Genomic DNA, 13,972 nt, shown 5'->3' with positions numbered 1-13,972 from the left:
CACAGGGAGATACAGCACAGAAACAGGCCCATCGAGTACACACTGACCATCGACACCCATTTACACTAATCCTACATTAATCCCCACATTCTCATCAACCTTCCCCAGATTCTACCATTCACCTATATCCTAGAGACAATTTACAGTGACCAATTAACCTCCTAACCCACACATCTTTGGGATGTGGAAGGAAACCAGAGCACCTGGAGGAAATCCACAATGTTATAAGGAAGGATGTGCAAATTCCACACGGACAGCAGCTGTTAAGCCTGAACCCGGGTCTCTGATGCTGTGAGACAGTGCTATTAGCTGCACCACTATTTCTTTCACTTTGGTATACAGAAGTCATTGTTGAAGATATGGCCTTCTCTGCTTTTGGGTGGCCAAATCACTCTGTCCTGAGTTTGCTGTCCTTGGTCACTTTAATTCTTTGTCAAAATTCACTCAAGACATCTCTCTCCTCTCCTCCCTATACATTGACCTTCATTGGAACAGTGTAATCTTGAGGGACAGCACCTCATCTTCAGACAATGAACATTACAGCCTTTATTTAGATTCAACAATATTCAATGACCCAGACAAGTGTGAGATAATGCACTATGGGAGGTCAAATTCTGGTGGGACATATAGAGTAAATGGCAGGAACCTTGGCTGCATTGATAGATAAAAAGACCTTAGGTTGCAAGTCCATAGCTCCATGACAGTGGCAATACAGGTGGATAGGTTAGTGAAAAAGGCATTTGATATGCTTGCCTTTATAGGCCAAAGCATTGAGTATAAGACTTGGGACTTCATGTTGCAGCTTTACAAAATGTTGTTTAGACCACACTTGTGTACAATTCTAGTCACCACATTACAGGAAGAATGTGGCAGCAATAGAGAGAGTACAGAAGAGATGCACCAGGATGTTGCCTGGAAAGGATGGCTGTAGTTATAAGGAGAGATTGGATAGGCTGGTTTTGCTTCTCACTGAAACGTAGGAGGCTGAGGAGTGACTATACAAAGGTTTATAAAATTATGAGGGGCATAGATAGAATAGAAAATCAGAATTTTTCCCCCAGGGCAGGAGAGTCAAAAACTAGAGGGCACAGGTTTAAGGTGAGAGGAGAATTTTAAATTGATCTGAGGGTTAAGTTTTTTAAACACAGAAAGGTGGGAATATCTGGAACAAGCTGCCAGAGGAGTCGCGGACCCAGATACTATTACTATATTTAGAAGGTGTTTGGACAGGTACTTGGATGGGAAAGGCATGTGTGCCTAATGTGGGCGAATGGGATTAGTGTAGATAGGCATCATGGTTAGCATGGATGAGTGGGCCAAAAGAGCCTGTTTCTGTGCTGTACATTTCTATGATTCTATAATTTCAAAATATCAGCATTGTTGACAGTTTTGATGCAAAGTTCCAGCATTCATTTCAGAGTCCTCTGGTAATTACAGCATTTACAGCTCCTTCAGATTGACTGCTTGTTCCCTAAAACCACCACCTCTCACTATCAAAAGACAAAAAACTGCAGATGTTAAAGATATGAAATCAGAACAGAAAACGTGGGAAACATTCATAAGGTCAGGTGGCATCCGTGAAGGAAAAAAAAAGAGTTAATGTTTCAGGAAGATACCTTTTCATCCAAACTAAGTTAGAAATCAGACATGTTTTGGGTTGCTGAGAAAGGTGAGGGCTGGAGAGAACAAAAGGAACATCTGGGTGGAGAACAAGACAGACCAGCACCCCTGTCTCTTCTTCGCCACTTAAAACAGATTTGATTTCTAACCTTTCCTACTTCTGATGAAAGTAACTCTGTTTTCTCTCTCCACAAATGTTGTCTGATCAATATTTCCAGCAATTTTAATAATTATTTATAATTTCACTTGTAGTGTTGCATGGCAGTTAGAAAACATAGTTACAGGACTAGCAGCCAGAGTTCTGGAACAATGATGCAGAGACAGGTGTCTAATTACCTCCATGAAAGCTAGGTATTTCAATTCAAGTAAGTAGTTAAATCTGGAAAAATAAAACATAAGCTAGCCTCTGTAACAATAACTGTAAAAGTACCAGAATGGTCATCATGTTCACTAATGGTCTTCAGGGAAGAAAATTTCTTGTCCATACCCTGGCTGGCTACATGAGTCCAGACTCACCATTATGGTTGACTCTGAAATGCCCTTTCAGTTCAGAGGCAATTATGGATGGTTAACAACCTGCGGGATTATCAGTGATAATCCCATCCCATGAACAAATTTATACAAATTGATAGCGGTGAGGTCTATACCCACTACCTAAGAAGAAAGTGGAGGCAGAAGCCCTCATTAAAAAGTACAGGCACTTCTGATCTACAAGGCTACAAACAAATAGCTGGGAAGTGGAATTAATTAGAATTGCTCCTTTTTTGTCTGGTATAAAAACAAGAGACTGAAAGGCTATACAATGGGGATCAGTGCTGGGACCCATGAAGAAGTATGATTAATAAGTTTGTAGACATCAAGAAAGATGAAAATGAGGAGGGTAGCCTTAAGCTACAGAATGATATTTATCAGCTGATATACTGGGCAAAGCAATGGCAGAATTGATCCTAATAAGCTGGTGGTGATGCATCTTGGGGATCTAGTAAGGGTAGGACATATACCATAAAAGGTAGGCTCTTAGGGAATATTGAGGAACACAGTGATCTTGGTGCACAAGTCCAAAGATTCCTGTAGATGGCAGCACAGGTAGATAGGGTGGTGAAGAAGGCAGATGGGATGCTTGCTTTCATTGGTGGAGGCATTGACTGCAAGAGTCAGGAAGACATGTTGCAGCTATATAAAACTTTGGTTAGGCCCCACTTGGAGTACTGTGTGCAGTTCAAGTCGCCACACATTAGGAAAGGTGTGATTGTTCTGGAGAGGGTGCAGACGAGACTCACCAAGATGTTGCCTGGAATGGAAGTTTCAGTTAAATGGCAGTTAAAAGGAGAGACTGGATAGGCTGGGCTTGTTTTCCCTCAGAGCAGGGGAAGCTAAGGGGGCACCTTAAGGAGTTATAAAATTTATCTGAGGCATAGATAGAGTATACAACATAAAACTTCTCTCCATGTCAGAGGTATTTAAGACTAGAGGGCAGAGGTTTAAGGTGAGGGGTAAAAGGTTTAGAGGGGATTTGAGGAAGAATTCTTTTCACCCAGAGGGTGGCTGTAATCTGGAATGCACTGCCTGAGAAGGTGGTGGAGGCAGACACTCCCACAACACTTAAGTAATATCTGGATAAGCACTTGAATCGCTAAGGCACAGCAGACTGTGGACCAAATGCTGGTAAATGGGATTCGTATAGATAGGTATTTGGTGGTCAGCATAGACATGGTGGGCTGAAGGGCCTGTTTCTGTGCTGTGTAACTCTATGAACTCTTGTTCTAAACTGTTAGCATATGATTCTATGATTAAGTCTTACCTTTTTTATGTAAAGAAATCAGTAGTTCTTTAAGGACAAAGTGTCTTCCCAACATTTTTTTGCCCATTTGTTGATGTAGCAAAGGTAAAATGTTTAAAACACAGATAAAATAAAATTACCATGAGTACAAGATTTCATTTACCTCAGATCAACTCTGCTGATTTGGGTCATTCTGGATTTCCCAGAGCCACATGGCTCAATCAGACACTGACTATCCATGACCATAGCTCGGACTCCACCCACCAAGGGTGCCTCATCGTGTTCAACGGAGATGGCCACTAGTGCGCATGTTCCCTTTGGTAAATCCGTTCTCCATGTTCTGAAAGGACCAGAGAGAAAAACAGAAAAAGGTTATTGTCAATAGAAAGACAAGCCTAGACTTTGTGGTCTTGGCAACCACTTTGAAGGCAGCTAGCCACAAAAATTTATCTTTATTAGCTGGGGGATTGAGTTCAAGAGCCAAGAGGTAATGTTGCAGCTCTATAAGACTCTGGTTAGACCACACTTGGAATGTTGTGTTCAGTTCTGGTTGTCACATTATAGGAAGGATGTGGAAGCTTTGGAGAGGGCAGAGGATATTTACAAGGATGCTGCTTGGATTGGAGAACATGTCTTATGAGGAGAAGATGAGCGAATTAGGGTTTTTCTCTTTGGAGTGACAGAGGATGAAAGGCAACTTGGTGGAAGTATATAAGATTATGAGATGCATAGATAGAGTAGACAGCCAGCATCTTTTCCCCAGGGTGGTAATGGCCAATACTAGAGGTCATCCATTTAAGGTGCACAGAGGAAAGTTCAAGGAGATGTCAGAAGTAGGTTTTATTTTACACAGAGAGTGGTGGGTGCCTGGAATGCACTGCCGGAGTGGGTGGTAGGGGCCAATACAATGGGGTCATTTAAGAGACTCTTGGATAGGCACATGGATAAAAGAAAAATAGAGGGTTATTGGAGGTGAAGTAGAGAGGGGGAGAGATTGAATGTGGATAAGGTTTACATAGGTCGGCACAATATCATAGGCCAAAGGGCCCATACTGCGCTGTACTGTTCTATGTTCTAACTTCTGTGGTTTGGATCTTCCCTCTATTATCGCCTGATTTTAGCTAAACCTGTCCAAAGAATAAGAACTCATAGCAAATGAGGAAGAACACAATCGTAGATTAACTTTTTAAATATATTTCAGAAAGCAAAATAATGATTGAAATTATGGACATTTATATAATTATGGCAGAAGCTGAAGTAGCAAATTAAAAAATTTTAAAGTTAGTATTCATTGTATTATGAAATAATTAACTGAGTGAATTAAAATCCACATTGATAAAACGAGTAATTTTTAAGGCCAGATGTTTACTAAGCAGTAATTATGAGTTAATAAGCCATTTAAAAACAAACTTTATGCAAAAACTTTAATATTTTCAGGAGATTTCTTAGCAAGACCTGTGTAAGAAAAATGTTAAGTTCAAGTCAATTGAGGTTATTCCCCTGTAATTCCAGTGGAGACTAAGAACAACCTAGCTTGTGGAGAAATGCTGAATTACTAACTACAGCTTTGCAATTTCCACTTCAATCTACTCACGTGGAAACCCAAAGTTGGTGACAGTTTTATGGTGTGATGGTCATGAATGCTGTCATTACCTGCTGGAAAACCCAAGACAATATACTCATAGCATAGTGTCAAATATGCAAAGACTTTCACCATGCTGACTGACTCTCATGGTAGTCACAGAGGAACAAATCTTATCCATTAAATGGAAAATAAATCTTTTCTAAGTAAATATGAAACTTAAGGGCACCATAATATATATTTTATTTTGGTTTCAGTGAATGGTCAAATGTCCAAGGTACTTTAAAGTGTGAGGTTTGGCTTGTACCTTAGTTAAAATTATGACAATGCTCTTAAAACAATGTTTTATGCTCCAGTATTTCACTGTATTGTTCAGCAACAAACCAACTCTTGTTGACTGCCTTTCGTCAACCAAATCTAATCAGTGAAGGTGCTCTTCTGGTTTTCACAAGCAGTATGCATCATTGGATTATTTGCATTTTTGGCACCAACCTAAACATTTTGCAACAAAACTTAGCTGAATGCAGTAATATTACTTTGGCTAAAATTCTTGTCCCTTAAAGCTGTCAAAAAGTAGAGGGAAGTAAAATATTCTATCACTTTAAAACATGCATCTGTATTTTTTAAGTTGCTAACGACTGAAAATGCAGTTGATTTGAGCTATAACTGTGGCATTTTAATTATCAAGACTTTTATGTTTGGCTCTAGAACCTGCAGTGGTCATGGCACTTCTCTGATGAAGATACAAGAGTAACTTTTTTTCCATTATTGGCCTTGAATTATTGGTACTACTGATGGAAGGCCATTGTGAGAGTGAGAAGGCAATTCTGTGTGAAATTAGAGACACAATCAGATGCACAACAGCTGTGGCAGGGTTTGCATGCCATTAGTTCCTATATGGTGAAAGCTAACAGCATAAATTGCAGTGATGCTTCACTCCCTGATGAGCTCAAAGCCTTTTATGCACACTTTGAAAGGAAGAATAATACTACACCTGTGCAAATCCCCACAGTCTCTGGCGACCCTGTGATCTCTGTCTCAGAGGCCGATGTCAGAACATCATTCAAGAGGGTGAACCCTCACAAGGGGTCAGGCCCCGACCGTGTTCCTGGCAGGGTACTGAAAACCTGTGCCGACCAACTGGCTGGAGTGTTCAAAGACATCTTCAACCTCTCATTGCTGCAGTCTGAGATTTCCACTTGCTTCAAAAGGGCAGCATTCATACCAGTGCCCAAGAAGAGCAGGGTGAGCTGCCTCAATGACTATCGCCCAGTAGCACTCACATCTACTGTGATGAAGTGCTTTGAGAGGTTGGTCATGGCTAGAATTAACTCCTGCCTGAGCAAGGACCTGAACCTGCTGCAATTTGCCTATCGCCACAACAGGTCTACAGCGGATAAAATCACACTGGCTCTCTACTCTGCTTTGGAGCACCTAGACAACAGCAAAACAGACGTCAGATTGCTGTTTATTGATTACTTCTTGGCATTCAACACCATCATCCCCTCAGTATTAATCAACAAACTTCAAAACCTGGGTCTCTATACCTCCCTCTGCAACTGGATCCTCGACTTCCTTATTGGGAGACCACAGTCAGTGCGGAATCAGTAACAACATCTCCTCCTCGTTGACAATCAACACAGTCACACCTCAAGGATGCGTGCTTAGCCCACTACTCTACTCTCTCTACACTCATGACTGTGTGGCCAAGTGCAGCTCAAATGCCATCTATAAATTCGCCGATGACACTACTGTTGCTGGTAGAATCTCAGATGGCGACGAGGAGGCTTACAGGAGTGAGTCAGATCAGCTGGTTGAGTGGTGATGCAACAACAACCTTCCACTCAATGTCAGCAGGACCAAGGAATTGATTATGGACTTCAGGAAGGGGAAGTTGGGAGAACACACACCAGTCCTCATTGAGGGGTCAGCGGTGGAAAGGGTCAGATACAAGCATGAAGAAGGCATGCCAGTGGTTCTACTTCATTAGGAGTTTGAGGAGATTTGGTACATCACCAAAAACTCTTGCAAATTTCTACAGATGTATGGTGGAGACCATTCTGACTGGTTGCATCACCGCCTGGTATGGACCCTCCAATGCACAGGATCACAAGAGGCTGCAGAGTGTTGTAGACTCAGCCAGCTCCATCACGGGCACAACCCTCCCAACCACTGAAGATATCTTCAAGAGGTGGTGCCTCAGTGGCGGTATCCATCACTAAGGATCCTCACCATCTGGGACATGCCCTCTTCTTGTTATTACCATCGGAGAGGAGGTACAGGAGCCTGAAGACCCATACTCAGTGATTTAGGAACAGCTTCTTCCCCTCCGCCACCAGATTTCTGAATAGTCCATGAACCCATGAACGCTACCTCATTATTCCTGTTTTTTTGCACTATTTATTTTGTTATTTATAGTAATTTTATGTCTTTGCACTGTACTGCTACTGCAAAACAACAAATCTCATGACATACAAGTCACTGATAATAAACCTGATTCCAAATTTGACGTTGGAATGACAGCAGAATTTTCAGTGTTCCATGTCTTTGCTACTAGTGACATCTGCACATATATATACAAACATGAATATTGGGAAACTGCTGCTCATGATATCCTATTCCTCCACAAATTGTGCTACTGCATTCTTTGTAGATGCAATCAACAAACAATACTTGATTTTGGGTGGTTCAAATGTTCACAAACTGTCCACACTGTAAAGTCATTGCAAATTTTAAGCCTTGTTGAATGAAGTGTAAATGGGTACTTGCATGCCATTCTGAATCATAATTACTGCCAAATAATCTCTTTGGCCTGGAAAAAGTGGAATGTCATTCCTTGGAATGACATTTGAAAAATCTATAATTTTTAAATCAGAATATAATTTTAATTGTTAAATTCATGAATGTTATTGTTAATAGTTTAATCCATGTCTAAGACCAAATCTTGACCAGTTTTAGAAAGCCCTTAAAAAAATGATTTTTATTTCCTGCCTTTCAATCTACCATAGAACCATACCATACAGCACAAAACAGGCCCTTCGGCCCACCATGTGACTGCTTCCATCTGATCAGCTGCTTAATGACATCAGAGGTGCCTGGTGACATCACAGTTGTGGGATTCACAGATCTCTGACAGATAGGGCCAGACAGCCAAGTCACATTGAGACAGGAAGCCCTTCCAAAGAATCTTGGTGAACAGCCTTTTGTGACTGGCATTGTCCCCTTGCCCCAAAATCTCAGCACGGTAGCACGGTGCAAGGTAGCAAGGGCACAGTAGCATAGTGGTTAGCATAATGCTTTACGGCGCCAGGGACCCGGGTTCAAATCTGGCCACTGTCTGTAAGGAGTTTGTATGTTCTCCCCGTGACTGCGTGGGTTTCCTCTGGGTGCTCCGGTTTCCTCCCACATTCCAAAGACGTACAGGTTAGGAAGTTATGGGCATGCTATGTTGGCGCCGGAAGCGTGGCGACACTTGCGGGCTGCCCCCCAAATCACTACGTAAAAGATGTATTTCACTGTGTGTTTCAATGTACATGTGACTAATAAAGAGATCTTATCTAAATTCTTCAGGTAAATCTATGCAATCAGAATACAGTGTGTTGCACACTTTATCATACCAATAGACCTGACAAAGAAATCCTGTCCAGGGGCACTGAATGTCCTATGGCAAAGAATCTCAACCTAATGTATTGGAAAAATTCAACAACTATAACAATACGTTTCTCAGAAAGCAAATCACATGCATTTCATACATAGAAGTAAGTGAAGGAAACAAAGAAGCAGTAGTGCAAAGTCATCTTCCCCCACCCCACTCACCTTTACACACATTAAGGACTTGCACTTATGGACATCAATAGAATATGCACCTACTTAAAGTTCCACCCCAAAAGTAATCCAAGTAAAGTTCCTAGAACACACCAGTTATTCACGGGGAGTCTCAAGGAGCACATACAAAATATTAGGAAGCTGGAAAATTATTTGAAATCAAACATTAGTAAGAGTCGTAGAATAAATAATGATGAGAAGGCCAGTGAGGAATGTCACATAAATTGGTAAATATTTGGAGAGAAGATAGATTGAGGAACACAGTCAGACACTGGTGGAAAAACAAGAGGCATTTAAACACTGGTGATAAATCATTGGTGAATGACTCATCTTCAACTATCAACTTCTGGTATATGGTGCATTTAAATTCAAATCTCACCTCAGAGTGACAAAGTCCCTGCTGGGATGAGGAGCCATGCTGTTCAAGACATACTGGAAGATTTCTGTCTGCTTGTCCAGGGCTTCTATGATTTTCCACTGGAGAAGGTCATCATCCCACAGGTGGCGCTCTCGTAGTACCCGGTTTAGCACTACAGAGGGTGGAGCCTCCACTTCAATGGACACCTTCCACAGACGGAGTGGGTGGCCATCACCAACCTATGTCAAGAGAAAGAGCATCATGCCTTACTGCAGTGGTTTTCAACATTTTTCATGCTGCGGCCCCCCAGAACGTGTCCTTGTTAGATGGCAGACCCCCAAAGCCCACAAAATCAAACAATCGATAATTCATGCATACAACACTTAAATTACTGCACATAGGCCCTATTGAAATAGTGACTATTTCAATCACCGATAATTACCAGCGGTGTCTTTCAGTGTTCAGTTCAATTTGAAGGTTGTGCCTGTTTTGCACTGCAGAGCTTGTCCAAACGTGGTGGTATGTGCGACAAACATACGCGTATGTCATCCTCAATATTCAATCTTGACCTGTATTTGGTTTTCATAGCAGTGACTGCAGAAAATGCTATTTCGCACAAGTCTAAGTGGTTGCAAATGGTAACAGAACATTGACGGCTTTGCCGGACAGCAGTGGATACTCCTGGGAACATGCTATCCAGAACGACAACAATGACATTCGGTTGAACTGCAAGCGCAAAGTCCTGTCAGATGACAGTTCAGCCAATTCTTCTTGTTCACGTCCAGTTAAATCAGTAAGCATGCATTCAAACGGATTTCGAATCCAATCAAACATGCCAGTGTCATCGTTGCCGAAATACTCATGGAAATAATGTGACAGCTGTTGAATATGGTTCAAAACGGTGCTCGCAATGGCCTCTGTCTTAGTCTCGTTCACTGTCAGAAAGTCAGCCAGCAACGGAAACATATCATAGGCGCCTTGCTCACATCTTCCCTTCCAGGTACAGAGTTTTTTCTGGAAGGCATTGATTTTGTCATGTGGTTTCAGAACATTTGAGCCAGGTCCTTGCAATGATAGATTTAAGCTGTTCAAAATGTTGAAAATATCTGCAAGATAAGCTAATCTGGCAACCCACATCTCATCTGTCAAGAACTGTGCCAATGATCCATTATGCTCATTTAGAAAAATGAGCAGTTCATCTTGCAATTCATATACATGCTGCACAACGTGGCCTCGTGACAGTCACCTGACTTCTGTATGTAGCAACAAATGCTTATGCTCGGCTTCCATTTCACGGCATATGTTTTCAAACGAACGATGATTGAGCGGCCTGGCTTTGATAAAGTTAACGATTTTAATGCACCTGCAAAACACATCCACAAGATTTTCATCCATATCCTTTGCAGCCAAAGCCTCACGGTGAATCATGCAGTGGGTTGCAGCTACGTATGGAGCTACTTCTTTCACTCGTGCGACTAGACCAGACTTCCGTCCCATCATTGTGGCAGCACCATCCGTGCACACTCCAATACACTGTGTCCACGCCAATGCCGATTGTACAAAAAAAGTGTCAAGCACACGAAAAAGTTCTTCACTGGTTGTACACCCTGGGAGCGCCTTGCAAAACAAAAAGTCTTCCAAAGCTTCTCCTTCCCAGCAATATCGAACATAAACCAACAACTGCGCAGCACTGGCAACATCAGTACTTTCATCGAGCTGAATCGCAAATCTGACTTGCTGAAGACGTGCTGTCAGCTGGCTCTGTATATCTTCCGCCATATCGCCAATTCTTCTGCCTACTGTGTTATCAGACAGTAAAATGGCTTTCAGTTTTTGACTGGATTCTTTTCCCAGTACAACTTCGCACATATCCACTGCTGCAGGCAGTATAAGCTCTTCTCCAATTGTGTGAGGCTTTCTGGAACGTGCTATTCGTAATGCTACCAAATATGATGTGTGAAGAGCCTTCTCATTTACAGTGGCGCAGGCTGTCACTTTGCCTTTCTGCTTGAGGTACAGCTCCTTTCGCCGCTCAAAATATTCCTTCGGCTTACTGGCAATATCTGGATGCACTGTTGTTAAATGGCACTTCAATTTCGCTGGTTTCATTGCATCGTTGGACAGTGTTTGCAAACACACAACACAGAGAGATTGGTCCGCATTTGTCCCCACTGTGACGAAGCCATATGAAATGTATTCTGGATCGTACTTGTGTTGTTTTCTCTTTCGGTCACCCTTATCCCCTTCGTCATCAGAATCTTCTGGTTTCTGGTCAGCTTTTCCCTTCAGAAATTTCTCCATACTCAGCAATACACGCTGGACAGTTTAATTACTATTACTGATAAACAAAATTATCAAAACTAATCTAAAATTTACACGCTTGCGCACTTTTCGTTTAACAGTGACGTCACTGTGGCATAAATGCACGGTAAGTAAGCAATATTATTAAGCCACACCAACAATGTCACTCAGTCTCACTAACACTACAGTGCACAACAGAATACTAGTGAGTAGTGAACACTACTGACTACTCTGACTACACAAATCGAATATTAAGCGGCAGCTTACCAGAAGGGAACACCGTCTAACTCTCTAAGATTGTCGCCTATAACAGATAGAATAGATATGCCCGATTTTCTGAATAGTGGAAAACTGGAGCAAGCAAGTAAGCTACATCTTTGTAACAGGTCACTTTTCCATTTTTTTCTTGGCTTGCTCGCGGACCCCCTGGCAACCCGCCATGGACCCCCAGGGGTCCGCGGTCCACAGGTTGAAAACCTCTGCCTTACTGGGATGCATATGGGGGATAAACAATTTAATCCAATGCATAATCTGAGTTGGCATTAGTCAATTTAGTGGTTAATACCCTTGACTCCAAGTCAGAGAACCTTGTGCCAAGGAACACACCCGAGATTCCAGCTCAAAATCTAGGCTAACTCTCTGATATGTATTGAAGTAGTGATTCCCTATCTGGGCAAAACATTGAATTGTCTTAAGTAAATCTAAACAATCTATGACATTGTTCCAGGTTCAATGTCAAGGATTGTTTAGATTTACTTAAGACAATCTGGTGTCCGAAGGGTTCATCTGGTGTCCGAGCCAATATTTGGCTTTATCTGATGTCCCAGCCAATGTTTATACCCCAGATTAATTGCCATAATAACACTGTTATTCAGGAATGTTGGCTGTCTGCAATTTTGCTGTTGGATTTCCTACACTACAACATGACCATTTTAAAATTACCTCCCTATCTTTAAAGCACTTTGGGATGTCCTGAGGTTGGTTGTGAAAGGTACCACAGAAATACCATGATTAGAGATTTTGCCACGTTCTTACAACTGTCTCTCCAATGAACATTTAAATCTTATATATCTCAATACTGTGTAAATTCAAAAACAGTTTGGGCTTGACAGCAGAAATAGAAACAATCCATGATGGAAATAAGTAAGTCCGTTAAATTCTGTAAAGTGAAAAGGACATGATATTTCCCCTGGTACTGGAGTTGCTCCCAAAAATTTACAGATGATAAGTAACCTGCATTTTCTGTGTCTCCTTTTCATAAAAGTTGTTGAAAAATTAATCTGCTTTTTAGTATCATGAGGAAGCTTTTGCAACCAAATTTCTCAACTGTTATTTCGATATCTATAATCACAAAGTAAGGACTTATTCATCATGCCACATAAGTAAAAGACCACACAGCCAGGCACTAAGAAGCAGCAGCACTGCAGGCAAACCGATGGGCGAGCACCGGTCACATGGTTGAGCAGCAATTTCTTTTTCACCATTAACCATCATTAATTTAAAAAAAAGTGCTTCTCACACTGTTGAAGAAGGGTCTGTACCCAAAAGCATTATTCCTATTCTCTCCGTAAATACTGATTCGTTGTGTGTTTCCAGCACTTTCTGTAGGCTTACCATAAATAATAAGGATGTACTTGAATGTTCATTTATTTAGCATCTCAACACTTTATAATTTATTATACTTCTATCTTGTTACATTTCCTTTACCAATGGTTGCCCAGGACTAAAGAAATGATATGCAACTTAATCTCATGTTTTATAAACAGGCTATTAGGAAATGCATTACAGAGCAGATCTATTGCAGTACTCTCTCCTCCTCACACAACTGGTTTCCCCTCAACTCCATCTTAGGCTTCCTGGCAGAATACAGAACAGTACAACACAGGTACAGGTATTTCAGTCCATGTCTGTGCCGACCATGCCAAGATAACTAACCCCATCTGCCTTCACAAGGTCCGTATCCCTCTATTCCCTCTTAATGCCTCTTAAACATTACTACCATATGTCTCTACTTATCTCCTCTGGCAGCACATTCCAAGCACCTACTATTCTCTGTGTTAAAAAAAACTTGTCTTGCACATCTCCTTTAAACTTTCACCCTCTCACCTTAAAGCTGTGCCCCTAGTATTTGACTTTTCCACCATGGGAAAAGGCTATCTAACCTGTCTATGCCTCTCATAATTTTATATACTTCTATCAGATCGCCCCTTCACCTCCAACACACCAGAGCAGTCCAAGTTTGTCCAACCTCTCCTTATAGCTAATACTCTTTAATCCAAGCAACATCTTGGTGAACCACTTCTGCACCCTCTCCAAAGACCCCACATCCTTCCTGTAATGCAGTGACCAGAATTGCAAACAGTACTCCAAGTGTGGCCTAACCAAAGTTTGACACAGCTGCAACATGACTTGTCTACTTTTATTCTCAACATCCTAACCGATGAAGGCAAATATGCCTTCCTTACCACCTATCTACTTGTGTTGCCATTTTTAGACTTGCATCCCA

General features: G+C 41.6%; 1 protein-coding gene across 9 annotated transcripts in view; it reads right to left on the bottom strand.

Moving 5' to 3' along the window:
- The window catches only part of LOC127575827 (stAR-related lipid transfer protein 13-like), a 425,779-nt gene that overhangs the window by 4,480 nt on the left and 407,327 nt on the right, over positions 1-13,972 (bottom strand). For all 9 annotated transcript variants that reach the window (XM_052025973.1, XM_052025972.1, XM_052025971.1 and 6 more), the window contains 2 exons: positions 9,187-9,404; positions 3,564-3,740 (listed from right to left, as the gene is read on the bottom strand). In XM_052025973.1, the coding sequence (XP_051881933.1) occupies positions 3,564-3,740; positions 9,187-9,404 (395 nt within the window). The remainder of the gene's footprint in view (positions 1-3,563; positions 3,741-9,186; positions 9,405-13,972) is intronic.

The sequence above is a fragment of the Pristis pectinata genome, chromosome 11 (assembly GCF_009764475.1).
Source record: "Pristis pectinata isolate sPriPec2 chromosome 11, sPriPec2.1.pri, whole genome shotgun sequence".
In the NCBI taxonomy this organism is placed as follows: Eukaryota; Metazoa; Chordata; class Chondrichthyes; order Rhinopristiformes; family Pristidae; genus Pristis; species Pristis pectinata.
This window is presented reverse-complemented; position numbering and strand designations above follow the sequence as displayed.